Source organism: Lynx canadensis, chromosome X (assembly GCF_007474595.2).
Source record: "Lynx canadensis isolate LIC74 chromosome X, mLynCan4.pri.v2, whole genome shotgun sequence".
Taxonomy (NCBI): domain Eukaryota; kingdom Metazoa; phylum Chordata; class Mammalia; order Carnivora; family Felidae; genus Lynx; species Lynx canadensis.
The window spans coordinates 18,024,978-18,043,211 of record NC_044321.2 but is presented as its reverse complement, the minus strand read 5'-3'; the positions used below and the strand labels follow the sequence as shown (position 1 = coordinate 18,043,211).

General features: G+C 40.5%; 1 protein-coding gene across 1 annotated transcript in view; it reads right to left on the bottom strand.

The window, feature by feature from the left end:
* PHEX (phosphate regulating endopeptidase homolog X-linked) overlaps positions 1 to 18,234 on the bottom strand; it is a 228,066-nt gene that overhangs the window by 35,128 nt on the left and 174,704 nt on the right. Inside the window, exon 17 of the mRNA XM_032592115.1 lies at positions 17,096 to 17,154. Within this exon, the coding sequence (XP_032448006.1) occupies positions 17,096 to 17,154 (59 nt within the window). The remainder of the gene's footprint in view (positions 1 to 17,095; positions 17,155 to 18,234) is intronic.

The following is an 18,234-nucleotide window of genomic DNA, read 5'->3' as shown; positions in this document are numbered from 1 at the left end:
GAACATATCTTATAACCCTAATTTTAGAGGTGTTAATATATTTAAATACCATCATAAAAACTACCGGGTTATGGTGATGCAATTTCTATACATAGTCATGGACCACTGACATTTACTAAGCACCTACAATGTTCAAAGCCACAAAAGTAAGCTTTGAACATACAAATGTCCTCAAAAAACCTACTACCTAGTGAAGGAAAAGGGATATAACCAAAAAAAAAATTCTATTTTGCGACATCTAAAAAGGCAAACTGATACCAAACCAAAGCTCTTTGAAAGTGTATTTTTAAATGAAAATATGTTCTAAATTCAGTAAAGATGCATAGAAGTGTTTTGGGGAGAGGGGGGTAACTATACACATGTGTACATTAATGAGTAAAAGATAAAGCTTGTGAAATCACTTGAGGTTTGAGGTAGGAATGGTTTAGGAGAATGGCACTCAACATGTGGTCATGGTCCAGCAGCATCAGCCTCACCTGGACAGGACGCTTGTTAGAGATACAAATTATTGGGCCTGACCCCAGACCTGTCGAATCAGGAACTCCAGGAGCAGGGTCCAGAGTTTTCAGCAGGTCCCCCAGGTGATTCTGGTGCATGCTGGTTGATACGTACTCGTTTAGGTCAGGATAAGGATTCACATCTGCAACTGTACATGAGAATCCCTTGGAGAGCTTGTAAAAAATAGACCCTTGCCAAAGATCCACCCCACAGCCATCAAGCCACAGTCTCAGATGGAGCCCTGCACATGAGTATGTTTTTAAAAGCACCTCAGGTAATTCTAATATACCAAGAAATTCAGAACTCTCGACTTAGGAAAAATAAAGCACTGCCCGTATTTAACTTAAATGATATATATCTATAAATAAGCCCTTCTGCCTCATTCTCCTCTCTTCACTGTTTCTCAATACTGTGCATGTAACATACAACTAGATACTTTTCTCATAATTTTGCAGACTACACTTTCAAAAGTAAAACTTTACATGACTAACAAATTATCATTGCACAAAGGACAAAAATAGTTTTAATTGCAACTGCTTTGGAAATCTGGAATGAATGCCCACTCTAAGAGGGAATGAGTGTTCTATCTATCTTATTCAGGATTAGTTCTCATAATCAGATAAGCTGGACACCATTCTCCTAGAATCTAGGGGACCATCAGTTGGGACATGGAAATTACTGCAATTACAAAGCACTTCTGGTTATATTTTGTGCTGTAAAGGGATTTCATTGTCATCACTGCTAAGATTAATAGTGGCTTTTTTTTTCAATTTGGCATCTTGCAATAGTTTGGTGAATGCCAACCTTCCCCTTTCCAGAAAGTATCAAGTGCTAACAGCTGTGACTCATGTCAAGGGATTCAGCAAGATGCCTTAGCCATCTGCTGGCTTCCTACAGGTAACCTCCCGCCACCTTATCTATCAGCCTAGAACTGACAAGCAGAAAGCTTCTAAAATCTGTCCTCCATCTTGAAATTTCCTCTTCTGGTGCTTCTATTCTTTATCTGCCATAATTACCTTTAGGCTGCAACAAAGAGAACCTCCTCTCTTTTAGCAGGGTGACCAACCATCCCTGTTTGCCCAGGTCTGAGGGAGCTCCTGGCATCTGGAACTTTCAGTGATAAAATTGGGACAGTCCCAGGCAAGCAGGACAAGTTAGTCCCCCTACCTTTACCCAACCAAATTGACCTCTTTTGCATTTGCTGCATTTTTTTATAGCTCAGTAGATCTCAAACTGCAGCATCTAGCAGAGATTTGATGGTTAAAATCTTAAAATATAAATTGCTAGTCCCACAACCCAGAGTTTGATTCCACAGGTCAGAGGTGGGACCTGTTGATGCTCATATGTCACAAGTGATGCTGAGGCTGATGATCCAGGGACAACACTTTTGGAACCACTGCTATAGTTCAGTGGGCAGAGAAAACACAAATCTCCTCCCACTATGAAGCTCACTATCTCATATTCTACTATTATTCCAACAGGTCATTTCATACACACAATTGCTGTCCTAGGTATTCAAAACTGACACTAAAGGCAGTGATGTTTAGCCCAGGCCTGGAAATAACAGCAGGTTCTCAGAAAATACTTGTCTGGGTTCATTGATCCATATCTGGGTTTAAGATAATAGTCTTAAGAATGAAAATATGACTGAGGCACCTGGGTGGCTGAGTCAGTGAGGCATCTGACTTCAGCTCAGGTCATGATCTCACAGTTTGTGGTTTCAAGCCCCACATCCGGCTCTGTGCTGACAGCTCGGAGCCTGGAGCCTGCTTCAGATTCTGTGTCTCCCTCTCTCTGACCCTCCCCTACTTGTGCGTGCTCTCTTTATTTCTCTCTCTCTCTCAAAAATAAATAAACATTAAAGAAAAGAATTAACACATGACTAACATTTTCCCTTAGGTCAATTCGACAAAAAAAAAAAAAAAGTTTCTTTCATCTCCTCCAACAGCATCTTGACAATGAATAACTCAGTAAAAGAAAACCATCTCATCTACTGTTAATGGAAATATAAATTGGTATCACTTTTCTCAAGAGAAGTCAGGTAAGCTATATTTAAAAACCCTTATACTGGACATACCATTTGACTCAGTAATTCCTCCACATCTAGGAATTTACCCTAGAGAAAAAAACTCAGATTTGCACAAAAACAGAGACCCAAAACTTATCAGAGTTTTTTTTTTAAATAGAGAAACAAACAGCCCACGTGTCTATTAGTAGAAAATTAACTAAAGAAATCAAGGTGTTTTCATTTGGTGGAATACTGTGCATGATGACTTAAAATTACAAGGAGTAAATGGGGAAAAAAATCATGTTACAATGTTCAGTGAAGGAAAAGCAGTATTTGATGAGTACATATTTAGTTCAATTTTGAAATGTGTAGATAAATGTAAGTTTGAGAGGTATTCAACAAAATCTTTAAAGGGTGAAACAAACTTTAAAACTTCTTAGTTTAAAAACATGCAAGAGAGACAAGAAAGGATCAGAGAAAATCTTCAGAAACAACCGCAAAACAATAAAATGGCAATAAATACATATCTATCAATAATTACTTTGAATGTAAATGGACTACATGCTCCAATTAAAGGACATAAGGTGATGGAATGGATAAAAAAGCAAGACCCACCTATGTGATACCTACAAAACTCATTTCAGACCTAAAGACACATGTGCATTGAAAAATGAAGGGATGGAAAAGCTTTAATCATGCAAATGCAAGTGAAAAGAAAGCCAGGGTAGCAATACTTATATCAGACAGAATAGAGTTTAAAACAAAGACTGTAACAAGAGACAAAAAAAAAAAAGGATACTATCTAATAATAAAGGGGACAATCCAATAAGAAGATGTAACTATTCTAAATATTCACCAAACGTAGGAGCACCCAAATACATAAAACAGTTACTAACATAAAGGAACTAATCGATAATAATACAATAATAGTAGGGAACTTTAACACCCCACTTACAACAATGGACAGATCATCTAAACAGAAAATCAACAAGGAAACGATGACTTTGAATGACACGCTGCACCAGATGGAATTAACAGATATGCTCAGAACATTCCATCCTGAAACAGCAGAATGCATACTCTTTTAAAGTGCACATGGTACATTCTCCAGAAGAGATCACATATTAGCCCACAAAACCAGCCTCACCAAATTCAAGAAGAACCAAGTCATACCATGCCTCTTTTCTGATCAAAAATACATGGAGTTTAAACAATATGCTACTAAACAATGAATGGGTCAACCAGGCAATCAAATAAGAAAATTTTAAAAATACATAGCAACAAATGAAAATGAAAACACAAAGGTCCAAAATCTTTGGGATGCAGCAAAAGAGGTTCTAAGAGGGAACTATGTAGTAATACAGGCCAACCTCAAGAAGCAAGGAAAATCTCAAATAAACAACCTAACCTTACACCTAAAATAACTCGAAAAACAACAAAAGACAAAACCTAAAACCAGCAGAAGGAGGGAAATAATATAGATCAGAGCAGAAATAAATGACATAGAAACTAAAAAAAAAAAAAAAAAAAAAGAATAGATCAATGTAACCAGAAGCTGGTTCTTTGAAAAAAAAAATCAATAAAACTGATAAATGTCTAGCCACACTTATCAAGAAAGAGAAAGGATTCAAATAAATAAAATCACAAATGAGAGAGGAGAGATCATAACCAATACCACAGACATACAATCATGAGAGAATATTATGAAAAACTCTATGCCAACAAATTGGACAATCTAGAAAAAATGGATAAATTCTTAGAAACATAAACTACCAAAACCGAAACAGGAAGAAATATAAAATTTGGACAGACCAATAACCAGCAAACAAATTGAATCCGTAATAATAATAATAATCTCCCAACAAACAAAAGCCCAAAACCAGATGGCTTCACAGGTGAGTTTTACCAAACATTTAAAGAGGAATTAATACCTATTCTTCCCAAACTATTCCAGAAATTACAAGTGGAAGGAAAACTTCCAAATTCATTCTATAAGGCCAGCATTATCCTCATACCAAAACCAGCTGATGAGCCACTATCCCTAAATCAAAGACCTAAATGTGAGACCTGAAACCATAAAAATCCTAGAGAACACAGGCAGTAACCTCTTTGACACTGGCCATAGTAACTTCTTTCTAGATCAGTCTCCTGAGGGAAGGGAAACAAAAGCAAAAATAGAAAACAGTGTGGAGGTTCCTCAGAAAATTAAAAATAGACCTACCCTATGACCCAGCAATAGCACTGCTAGGAATTTACCCAAGGGATTCAGGAGTACTGATGCATAGGGGCACTTGTACCCCAATGTTTATAGCAGCACTCTCAACAATAGCCAAATGATGGAAAGAGCCTAAATGTCCATCAACGGATGAATGGATAAAGAAATTGTGGTTCATATACACAATGGAGAACTACAGGGCAATGAGAAAGAATGAAATATGGCCCTTTGTAGCAACACGGATGGAAGTGGAGAGTGTGATGCTAAGTGAAATAAGCCATACAGAGAAAGACAGATACCATATGGTTTCACTCTTATGTGGATCCTGAGAAACTTAACAGAAACCCATGGGGGAGGGGAAGAAAAAAAAAAAGAGGTTAGAGTGGGAGAGAGCCAAAGCATAAGAGACTCTTAAAAACTGAGAACAAACTGAGGGTTGATGGGGGGGGGGAGGGGAGGGAGGGTGATGGGTATTGAGGAGGGCACCTTTTGGGATGAGCACTGGGTGTTGTATGGAAACCATTTTGACAATAAATTTCACATATTGAAAAAAAAAGCAAAAATAAACTATTGGGACTACATCAAAATAAAAATCTTCTGCGCAGAAAAGGAAACTAAAAGACAACCTACAGAATAGGAGAAGATATGTATAAGTGACATATCTAACAAAGGGTTAATATCCAGAATATATAAAGAACTTATACAACTCAACACCCAAAAAACAAACAATCCAATTAAAAATGGGCAGAAGGAATGTATAGACACCTCTCCAAAGAAGACATACACATGGCCAACAGACACATGAAAAGATGCTCAACATCACTCTTTATCAGGGAAATGCAAATCAAAACTACAATGAGGTATTACCTTACACCTGTCAGAATGATTAAAATCAAAAGCACCAGAAATAATATGTGTTAGGGAAGATGTGGAGAAAAACAAACACTTTTACACTGTTGGTAGGAATGCAAACTGATACAACCACTGCAGAAAACAGTATGGAATTTCCTCAAAAAGTTAAAAATAGAAGTACCTTACAATCCAGCAATCACACTCCTGGGTATTTACCCAAAGAACACAAGAACACTAATTCAAAGGGATACATGCATCCTGGTGTTTATAGCAGCATTATTTATAATACCCAAGATACGGAAGGAGCTCAAGTGTCTACTGAATGATGAAGAAGACACACACACACACACACACACACACACACACACACACACACACTGGAATAGAATATTATTCAGCCATAAGAAGGAATAAAATCTTATCATTTGCAATGACATGGATAGAGCTTGAGAGTATAATGCTTAGGGAAATAAGTCAGAGAAAGACAAATACCATATGATTTCACTCATATTTGGAATTAAAAAAAACAAACAAGTAAAGGGAAAAAATAGCAGAAGAGAGAAGCAAAGCAATAAACATACTCTGAACTATAGAGAACAAACTGATGGTTTCTGGGGGCAGGGGTCGGTGGGGAGGGTGAAACAGGTGATGGGTATTAAGGAGAGCACTTGTTATGAGCACCAGGTGATGTATGGAGGTGTCCAATCACTATACTGCAAATCTGAAAGGAATAGAACACTGTATTTTAACTGGAATTAAAATTAAAACTTTAAAAAAAGAATACTTTTTGCTGGAAAATTTTTTTTTAGCTTAGCTAAAAATTCTCTAGATTTCCTACAATAAATGTTAACTACTTTCGTAATAAGGGTGAAAGATTTACTGACTATTTCAAGGGAGGACCAGTGAGGTTGTGACCATGTACATAAACGAGTGAGCTTTCTCCCTGACTCCCTGTCTCCCATCACCGTGGCTTTCTGCCAGCTTCCTGATGCTCACTTCGCTCTGGCTCACATCCAGGTTACTCCCAGTGAGTGTCCCACTCACACCCCACCTCTTTAATCAGACTGACTGTGATAATTGTCCCATGCTTTCTGCTACCAGCCCTGCAGTGAAGCTGCACAGCCCTGTGTCTGGAAACAGCATTTGTCCTGCCCCACGAGTATGTTTTCAGAAGCTCCCTGCAGGTGCCAAATGTATGTCCCTCCAGGCATTGGTCCCCTGGGACTCACCACGGTAATGGGAAGGCCATGAGATGGCAGGGCTTCCCAGCTGAGGGCACCTCTGTCCTCCAGTGGCAGTGCCCAGAATGTCATTGTTAGTTGCCTCCTTGGTCAGGCCTCAGAGTCAGGGTGCAGGGGGGATGGGGCAGAGACGGACTGTATTAGGAACTCCAGATTCCTTGACTAGAGCAGGACAAGAGCGTCTTAAAATAATTCTAACAGGTATCCCACAACCTTGCTAAGTGCATCATCTTGCAATTTTGCAACCTATTCTAAGTTTGTTTATGACAACTTCAGCTCCTTTAACAAAACTTTTTAAATCCCTTAGTCCATCTTATGAAGTAAAACCTTTTGGACAGTACATCTAAATATTCTTTTTAAGGTAGCTTATGGCATCTCTCAAGTAACACCTGTTCCACTCTACCCAAATCCAAGGATGCGTGGAGATTATGGGCACAGCCAAAGGGCCTGCAGAGAGCAGCTGTGTTCCAGCTGCCAATCATAACCTGCTGGTCCATGCCTCAGCCCCTTGGGACGTGGCATCAGCAGGATCTGGGAACCATCCGACCTTCTGACCCCCAACTCCTATGGGTACCCACATCTTGTAGTGTCTTATTCCCATACCAAATGGAAACAATCTCCCCACCACATGAGTGAGGGTATGACATAACGATGATATATACTCTAACACATATTATGCTCTTCACCTTTTCAGAGTGCACTCACGTGTATCATTTCACGTAATTCTCACTTTCTGATGCAGTAACGAATAGCATAGGATGAAGATTAAAAACATGAAAGCAGAGAAGCTGGGTTATACTCCCAACTCTGCAATATTCTAGTTGTGTGGTCTCGGGGAAGTTACTTAGCCTGTCTGACCCTCAATTTCCTCTTCTATAAAATGGACCCACAATACCAAGTGTATAGAGCTACCGTGAAGATTAGAGATATGTTCAAGTATCTGTTGCAATGCTTGGCATATTAACAGCTCTTGGTGAAGAAGGGCTGCAGAGAACAGTTATCTCCATTTTATGTGCTCCGTTTCAAGCCTCAGTGGAAAAGTTAGAAAACTGCCACCTGTATTACCACTGCACAGTTATTTGAAAGCAATCTTTCCGGATTTAATTTATCTGCTCCCTACTCCCTCGGATCACTGCCACTGCCTAAATTAAGACTCTCCCCCATCCCGCTCTTGAACTGTCTGCCAAAATCCTAACTGGTCTGAGCGACCTCAGTCTTCTCCCTCTCCAAGGGATGCCTTGAGCTTTAAGACTAAGAAAGCAGAACTTAAATTTCTTGCCTCCCAAAGAGAACTGTCCTAGCTCCCTGTAGCCTGCTTGTCAATATGGCTTCCAAGGCCCTCATCTACTTGTTCCACATGCCATCTTCCATCATTCCTTCTCCTCCACACGCAGCCTGTGCCCCAGCACGTGTGCCCATCTCACCACTCTAGGGATTTTACTTGCCAGCCTCTGCTATCTGTCACCTTTGCACCAGCAGCTTTCCTTCCTGCATGGCCCAACCTCCTTATTTGCCTAGAAAATGTCTTTGTCCTTTCGATGCTGACCCAAACATCACTGTCACCATGAAGCGCATCTCTGCTCCCCAGATTAGTTACCCTTCCTCCATGGCTCTCACGATGCATGGCACACCTTTCTGTTGCACACTCATGATGTCATATAAATGACTGGTCACATTTCTGTCTCTCCCAACTCCTCAAAAGCAAGGACTCTTAATGGGTATGACTTATTGAATACCCACCGAAAACCAGTCTTTCATTTGCTGTATATATATTATCTCCTTTAATCTTCATGACAACTCTATAGGAAAGTCACTACTATTACCTCTACTTTGAGATAATTAAACTGAGGCATAAAGATATTAGGTAACTTACTCAAGGTTCCAAGTTATTAGTGGCCCAGCCAGGATTCAAAATCAAAGCCCACTCTCTTAACTACTACAGTATACTACAGTATACAACCTAGCACCAAACTCAGTATCTATCAAGTTGTAACATCTCTATTGGTTATCTCTTGCTCTGTAACAAAGTATTCCAAAACATAATGGCTCCAAACAGTAAACATTTAATATCTCACACTTTCTCTGACTCAAGAATTCAGAAACATCTTCTATGGATGGTCTGTCTCAGGGTCTCTCACAAGGTTGCTCTCGAGATGCCAGCCTGGGCTGCTGTCATCAGAAAGCTTGGCTGGACCGAAGAATCTGCTTCCAAGATGGTGTGCTCACGTGGTACTGGTTATGGGCAGAAAGCCTCAGGTCCTTCACACGTGGACCTCTCCACCAGCTTCTTGAGTGCCCTCATGACATCCGTGCTGACTTCCTCCCAGAGTGATCAATCCAAGAAAGCAAAGCAGAGGCCACAATGTCTTTTATGACCTAGCCTCAGAAGTCATACTCCATCATTTCCACAGTATCCCATTAGCTACAGGGGTCAGCTTTATTCATTGTTGGAGGGGACCAAACACCGGCGTGAACATTGAGAAGTAATCAGAATTATTGGGGGATCCATAAATACTAAGTGACAAAGTAGAAAAAAAGTATGAAGAATTACCATGAGTGTCAGAATTTCTTGTAGATAATGAGAAATTTGGATTAGGTAACCACTGCAGTTTCCTCCCTCTTACCTCCAAAACCATGAAAGACTATTCCCAAATTGTCCCCAAATAGAGTGTCAAATGGATGCAGGAATTTAATTTCATTAAATTCCACTAGAGGCCACAGGTGAGTGAGTATTTGCTAACGTGGCTTCTACTTTATGGTTTTAGGCAGAGTCAACAAAGTATGAGAAATTCTCTCAGTTTGAAACATCATCATTTCCTTAACAGCAAAACAAATCTATGTTTGATTTCAGGACTAATACTATAGTTTGATGACAGCCTAAGCCCAGCCTCTGGTCAAAGGCTTATCTTCTTTAGCAGAATATCTGTGATTAAACTCAGGTAACCAAATCTCTTGTGTATTACAACAAAGGTAATAATATCATTGATCTTAGTCCTTAGTCCTCGCTTGTTTTCAAGTCAACATTTTATTTGTTTAAACTAATTCTTTAATATGATTTAAGACATATGAAGATAAAAACTAACATTGAAATGAAGCATTTTAAAGACACACATTGATACTGAGCACACAAAATTCATTTTATTCTAAAGTTCAGTCCATGGTAGTAGAAATGGAAGCCAAATGTGACCTGTATGCCCTACCACCCTCTTGCTCCTGGTACTACCACCTGATCAGACCCAAAGCAGTTTGTAATCTGGGTCAGAACACTCTTCAAGGCCTCTTGGAGCCCATCCGTTTACCGTGCTCCACACAAGGGGCTGGAAGACTATGGCCCATGTAAATAGTTTTACTAAAAACACAGCCATGATCATTTGTTTATGAATTGTCTGTGGCTGCAATGGCAAAGTTGAGAATGGACAACAGAAACCAGATGGCTTGCTAAGGCAAAAGTATTTGCTACTTGGCCCTTTACAGAACAAGTGTACCAATCCCTGATCCACATCTCTGGAGGTTGGCCTGATGTAAGCTATTACAAGCCCAAAAAGTGGATGCATGCTATATGCTGTTATAAACAATTTTACGGAGGGGGGAGAATAGGAGAGTTATTGTTTATGTATTATACACATATAGTAAAAGCATGAATCTTAACAGAACACGATGAGATTTTATACAACTATCACCTGTGCAACCCCCTCATAAATAAAGAAAATGTGTCCTGTGCCCCCTCATAGTCAGTACCCCCAACAAAGGGAGCCATTATTTTAACTGCCATCACTTAGATTCATTCACCTAGCCCTGAACTTTCTACGACTGGAGCCATGCAGTGTTTCGCTAAGCATTAAGTCAGTGGCATGCTTACATAAGGTAGAAGGGGGTTTATTCTTCATTGTTGTATAATATTCAATTATAGGACTGTACCACAATTTATTTACCTATCTATTCAAGGACAATAGGTTCTTTCAAGGTTTTTGTTCTTATGAACATTCAATGTTCATGTGTTTTGGTGGGCATAAGGATTGACTTACTTTATGAAGAGTGGAACTTCTGGGCAATAGGAGATATCAACAAACTGCCAAACACTTTTCCAACTTGGTTGTACTTTTTTTAATACATAAAAATACTGTCCTAATTTTTAATTCCTTGAAAGCAAAGGTCAAAAATACCACCCCCCCCCCCCAAATTCTCACATTCTGCTGTTCACCCTGCGACGGACTAGCTAGCTATCCTAGGGATTACGGGCAAACTCCAACCTCGACAACGCGCTGGCACTTTTCAAATCCATCTTGTTAAGTCCTCACCAAAGACTGTGAGACTAGGTAACCTCAACGTATGGCCTAAGGGGACAAGAGGGGTCAGGAAGGAAAAATGTCTTGGCCAGGGTCATACGACTAAATCAGTGGCACTCAAGGTCCTTACTGTTTTCCTATAAAAAGCAGGAAGACCAGTTTTGTCGTTATCACAAAGCTAGGAAAACATAAGCGGAGGCAACAATAACCTCAGCTCCTTGTTTTCCCCTCTAACCACCTTATCAGTTCAAATATAATTAAATTCTGCCACGGCTCCTCTGTATAACTCCTCACAGAGTAGACTTAAATCATTACTGTCACACTACACTCTGTGTCCAAAGACACTGCTACCCAGCTTGACAATGGTAGAAAAATAAGTACAACCACACTGCAAAATTCTAACATTGAAATATGGCCACAAACCATAAAGTTTTGGACAAAGGCATGAATTTGCAAACAAAAAGCAAAAATAATACAAACAAAAAAACCTATAGGCTTTTGTGTTGTCTACTCAAATCTCTACTGCATGCAGAACTGGACTTAAGTGGCATAAATCAGAAAACGGTAATGGGAACTGAATGAAATTCTCATAAATCACGTTACTAAGTATAGTTACATCTTAGATGTGAAACCCAATTAAACAGATGGCCACATGCTGTCAGAATCAGCCCCTAATCAATAAAGATGTTCATTTCAGAAAATCACCTCAATTTTTCACTTCTTCACTGAAGGAACAAGAAGGCAGTTGGGGGTGAGGGGAACTCCCAGGAAACCCAGTGGGGAATGTCTAAGAAGGAACTCCACCTGTCTTAATTTGTAGTCCAAAAAGTCAGAAAGAAGAGAGAAAGAGAAAAAGTCACCCAAAGGACTCCTTGTCATCTTGCCTGGTAATGTAATTTACAATGAGAGCAAGCACTGGTCATTAGGAAAATAGAAACAGCTTGAATCTCTTAATTAAAACACTGCTTCAAATTGTTCATTTCAAACCCCTGTGTTCATAAGCTTTCCAGAAACCACTGGGTTACCCTGAAAGGGCTGCTTCTTCAGTAAACCTGTGATAGGATCACCTCTTCCCAGACAAGAAAAAGGCTGAGCAGGGGTGAATCCCAGAGGCAAAATATTATTAGGCACATCGAAATCCCCAAAGAAGCCGTTAAGCATTCACTGACACTGTTAAGTGAGTGTGGGAACACGGGTGAAGCATCCATCTCAATGCCACTATTGGTGAAAACTAAGTCTACCAATGCCAATAGGCGATGAAAATGAGAGTTGATGAAAACACATCTGTACTCTGTAACATGCTGTTTGGCACCCATTTGATGTTATCTGGTAAAGTTAAGTATTTGCATAACCTGTAGGCCAGTAATTCTACTCTTAGTATATACCCAAAACATCAGGGGACAAGCAGAGGAGTATACAGACTGGCAACACTGTCTGTAATGACAAAAACCTGGAGTGGGAGAACACGTAAGTCTGTCAACAAAGTCTGTAGTCTAGGTAAATAATCTGATGTACAGTCATGCAATGGAATATTATACAGCAGGGAAAATGAAAAACTCACTGCCACGTGCTACAAGGATGAATCCTAAAAACATGTTGATTTAGGGGTGCCTGGTTGGCTTAGTTGGCCAGGCGTCCGACTCTTGATTTTGGCTCAGGTCATGATCTCAGGGTTGTGAGATAGAGACCCGCATAGGCCTGCAGGTGGAGCCTGCTTGGGATCCTCTCTCTCTCTCTCTCTCTCTCTCTCTGCCCTCCCGTCCTCATGCTTGCTTGCTCTCACGCTCTCTCTAAAAAAATAAAATTTTTTAAAAAACAAAGTAGCTTTAAATTGCATGCAGTATACCATTTTTATTATGCTATAAAAATAAGCAAAAATAAGTATCAACAAATGGTTTAAAATTTATTTTGAGAAAAAGACAACGATAAGCACAAAAAGCAGAAAACTAGTTACCTCTATAGTGAGCAAGATGAATGGGATGGGGAGAAGCATGGACAGATGTAATGATATGGAGAATGTTCTAGTTCTTGGGGGGTGGTAGGTTCATAGGAATATAATGTATATGTTTTAATATGTTACATATATTCTTTGGCATGTACCAAATACTACATAGAACACTTTCTTTTAAAATGGGTAATCTAGTCCAACTCCAGTTTCTGGATCCGGTCCAACCCCGACGGGTCAGGTTTCTACATTGGAGCCAGCCAGCCTCCCGCCAGTTTCTGGACCCCGTCCGGAAGAAGAAATGCTCAAGTCAAGTCTGAAAACTCCTAACAGAAAAGCTGGGATCCAGGCTAAGTGAGGGACTCATCCACTTGCTCTAGAAACAGAGAGAATGCAGGAGCTCAAGGAGCTCGGCACGCATTTGCTTCAGTTAATGAAAAACAAGTTAAGGAGCACTGTGACGCCAGGATCCAGCGGCAAATCCACATGATCGCTTCATGGCCAAAGCTAAACACTCTGAGCGATGAAACAGAAAATGATAGCATTGGATAAGAATCCACATAATAAAATAAATATCCATGAGTTCATAAGGCTATAAAAAATATGTGATTGCACAGATAGATGCCCGTGAAAGGACGGTCCCTTATTTACAATAGAATTCACATTAATAGGAATGGAAGGGATGAAATTGAAATTGAGCAATGAGAAAACAGCACAGGGATGCTTGCTGCATACAAGTTTTACTAATGGAGGCTAAAATCAGTGAATGAACAACTGGAGAGAAACAGGATAGATAGAGTCTCAGAGATACAGTTCCCAAGATATTTGCCAACTACACTGGCAGGGAGGATAGCAACTTTACAGTGGAACAACCCAGCAGAAATCATCTTCTCCAAGTGAACAAGGGTAGCCTCACATCACCAGCAATAAGACACATAAATAGCACAAACCCGGTGATATGAGGCACCAAGGAGGATACGGCACCACTTCTGTGACATTCATACCCCAAATGCATTCACCTCAGTCCTATCGCGTGAAAACAGTAGACAGACACAAACTGAGGGACCTTCCACAAAATGACTGACCAGTACTCTTCAAAGGTGTCAAAGTCATGAAGGACAAAGAGAGACTAAAGAACTATCAAACTCTGTAGGAGACTAAGAAGAAATAATGATTAATGTAACATGGGATCTTGATAGGATTCTGGCCAAACTAGTGATATTTCAGTAAGGCCTTAAGTTTAGTTAATGGTGGTATAGCAATGTTCATGTTCTGGTTCTGATTGTTGCATTATAGTTATGTAAGATGGTAACGCTGAGGGAAGTTAGCTAAAGGATACATGGAAACTCTGTGTTCTGGTTTTGTAACTTTTTACTAATTGTAAAAGTATCTCAAAGTAAAAAGTGTGTTTTTTTAAAAAAAAATGGACAATCTAAAGAATTTTCTATTGCCCAATAGGTTATTCCAACTGTTATTATAATTTATATATAATTCATATCATAAGTAGTAATCATTAATATCTCAAAAATCTTAAGTTCCCATGTAACATATGCAGCTTAATTCTCAACTTGGAGCTATATCAAAACATCAAGGTGCACATGTTAACTATATATACTTTTCATTGATTATACCTCAATAAAGCTGGGGGACAAAAGTAAACAATGATTTCACAATAACAATGAGTATTTCTACAGTAAGGAGTGACACTCAAAGTATTCAAAATATTTAACAACCGATTTTGTTATACAAATTAGTGCAGAAATCAAACATTACCACCATCTGCTTGTTTTACTTCTGTTCATTAAGCTCTCACACCAGTCCTTCAGAAACTGACATTCCCAAAGGTGACCACACGAGGGCGACTCTCATGAGCTGTGCCTGCCCGGAGTGGGCAGCCACAGCTCCGGAGCTGTCCTCTCTGGCTAGCGAGTCCTGCGGGTACGAGGGCGAGCAGAGAGGATCTACAGAGGACAGGCAGGATGCCTCACTGAGAAGTTGGCACTCAAGCAAAGATTTGAAGGAAATGGGAGCGTGAACCATGCAGATCACTTGGGGAATTTTCCCAGGCCAAAAGAGCCTCTACTATAAATGGTAGGAGAGAACAGAGTCCCGCGCTCTAGGAACAGGAAGGAGGCCAGTACAGCTGGAACAGAGGGGAGATAAGGCAGCAGTAAGAGGTCTGAGGGCCATCACAACTAATTTGGCTTTTATCCTGAGTGAGATGGGAAAGCGATAAGGGGTGCTGAGCAGAGGAGGGACCTGAGATGATTGTAAAACATCTTAAAATGGCTGCAATATTCTATTTAGAAAAGGCTGAAGGGGGATAAGGACAGAAGTGGGCAGGCCAGTGAGGAAGCTACGTCTCGCAGGGAGGAGGTGGGCCCGTGGCCAAGGGTGGCAAGCATTTGTAAGTTCCATCGCCCACATTCAACAAAGCACACGGAGATGCACTTAAAAGCATGAAATTAGATGTTATCACCAAGCGAGGGAGTGAAGACAAAGACCAGAGGAGGCGCAGAAGGGATGAGAAACCAGCAAGGGCTGAAGCAGGAGCAGCCTCCCCTCCCCACAACAGGTCACTGCCGCCCTGCATTCAGATGTTTGTCATTCTCATGAATGTCTTCCTACTTTCACTACAAAAGGATGTACCTCTAGACAACACATAGGAATGTTTTTGCATGCTTTTCAACTTTTTTATATGGTATCACACTTGATAGTATTTCCCCAGTTGTTTTCCCCCCACAACCAATACTTGTGAACTTTATCCATGTGAATGCATGTTGCTCTAGATCACTCATTATTCACTGCTGTCTGGCATTCCTGTGTGTGAACAGGCCACATTGGGGTCATTTTCCCGCAGACGGACACGTAGGTTATTTCACTATTTCTGCTATGATAAACAACACCGGTACGAGTACTCTCACACAAGCCTCCTCCTGTGAGACTTCTCTAGGGCAGTGGTTCTCAAACTGTGTCAGAGTCACCTGGAAGCCTTAATACAACAGATTTCTGAGCCCCATGTCCAGAGTTTGTGAACGACAGGTCTAAGGTGGGGCACAAGAACTTGCATTTCTTTTTTTTTTATCATTTTTATTTATGCATTTGTTAATTTACATGCAAGTTAGTTAGCATATAGTACAACAACGATTTTAGGAGCAGATTCCAGTGATTGATCCCCTATGTATAAAACCCAGTGCTCATCCCAACAAGTATCTTCCTTAATGCCCCTTACACATTTAGTCCTTCCCCCTCCCACAACCCCTCCAGCAACCCTCTGTTTGTTCTCTGTATTTAAGAGTCAAGAATTTGCATTTCTAACCAGTTGCTCCATGATGCCATTGCTATCCCTCCCAAGATCACACTTGGAGAAACAAAGCACCAGGGCACATGCCAGGAGGGCAGTGATGGTCACAGACATGCATGGACATCTTCAGCCTTTCTAGGTATTGCCAAATTGCTCTGCAAAGTGGGTGAAGCAATTTGCACTTCCACCAGTAATAAGTATGTGTCCCTGCTGCCAACACTTGGTACCGTCAGATTTTTTATTTAATCTGACCTTTAGTCATTTTGTAAACTTATCATGGCATTTTTACCTACACAGTATGTGTAAATAAAAGCCACTTAAGACTTTACATCCTAGGGTCAATTAGAACATTTCCAAGCATTTCTATAGACAGGCCCCTCAGGTTCTATCATCTGCCCAGCTACCTGCTTGTTTTACCCATCAATCCTAGAAATAAACAAAAATGGTGCAAAGTCATTAAGAACATTATGAAAGACGACTACAGTTTTCTTTTCATGGCCAACTGCCCTGTAGTGTTATTTATTGTAGTTCTGTCCTCTTGGGGTTTTTGTTTGTTTTCGTTTCGTTTTGTTTTTACTTAATTAGGTGAAGGGAGTGAAGCAAATCGGGCATATGGATACAGAAACTTAAACTTCCTTCACCCACATACCTGATCACTTTTGGAGGGAAATAAAGAAATCACAGTCAGGGACAAGTTCCTTCCATTTTGTACCACATTAACAAGGAGACAAGAAGCCAGTACTCACGAATCTGGTTGGTGGATGCACTGTAGAAGGCATTGACGGTCGTGGGATTCGTAAACCACCTGTAGAAAGAGAAGCAAATACCACCAAGAAATCATCATTATCCAGGCGGGAGGGCAACAAGAATGAACACAATGTGGCAAGATTTATTAGCAAATAACCAGCGAGCAATGGGGAAATAGGGCACATGGGGAAATTACCACCTCAGTTTAGGGTTATTGCTCTGTTCAATGAGCAGCCTCATCATAAACTGAACATGGTTCAGTGAGAATATATTAACATGCCTGCTTATTCACTAGTACTAACTTAACAGAAAAAGTCAGCACCAGTGCTTCTGAAATAGCTTTAATGAGCTAGAATCTAAAGGGCTCTCCCCATAGATGGAAACAGCAAGAAGCTGATGTTTGGCAGGCCTAGTTCAATGGATCCATGGGACAGCTAACTTTCTATGCTGCATCACTTCTGACCTGTCCATTCGAGGTTTGGCATTGATGACAACACAGAAATCCATGTAAAGAGAGATGGATAAAGTATAACTATGCCACCCAGAGGTTCTCCCTGCTCCAGTGGACAGTTTACAGATGTAAGCATCCAAAGAGCTAATGAGTCATCCTGCCTCTTTTACTAAGTAGCCGGATTGTGTTGGAATAGTTGCCCACCTTCCTGGGGTTTGGTTTCAGCTATAAAATTAAGATACTGCATTAAGAGGCACACCTGAGTGGCTCAGTCAGTTAAGCGTCGAACTCTTGATTTCAGCTCAGGTCATGGTCTCATGGCCTGTGAGTTTGAGCCCCACATCGGACTCTGCACTGACAGTGCAGAGCCTGCTTGGGAATCTTGCTCTCCCTCTCTCTCTGCCCTCTCCTGCTCTCTCTCTCGCTCTCTCTCTCAAAAAACAAACTTAAAAAAAATTTTTTTTAAAGATCCTGCATTAAGCAATCAGGGGAGTACCTTCCAGCTATAAAGAGTCTACATTCCAGGGGCGCCTGGGTGGCTCAGTCAGTTAAGTATCTGACTTCTGCTCAGATCATGATCTCACGGTTGGTGAGTTCAGGACCCAAGTCAGGCTCTGGGCTGACAGCTCAGAGCCTGGAACATGCTTTGGATTCTGTGTGTCTGTCTTCTGTCTGTCTGTCTCTCTC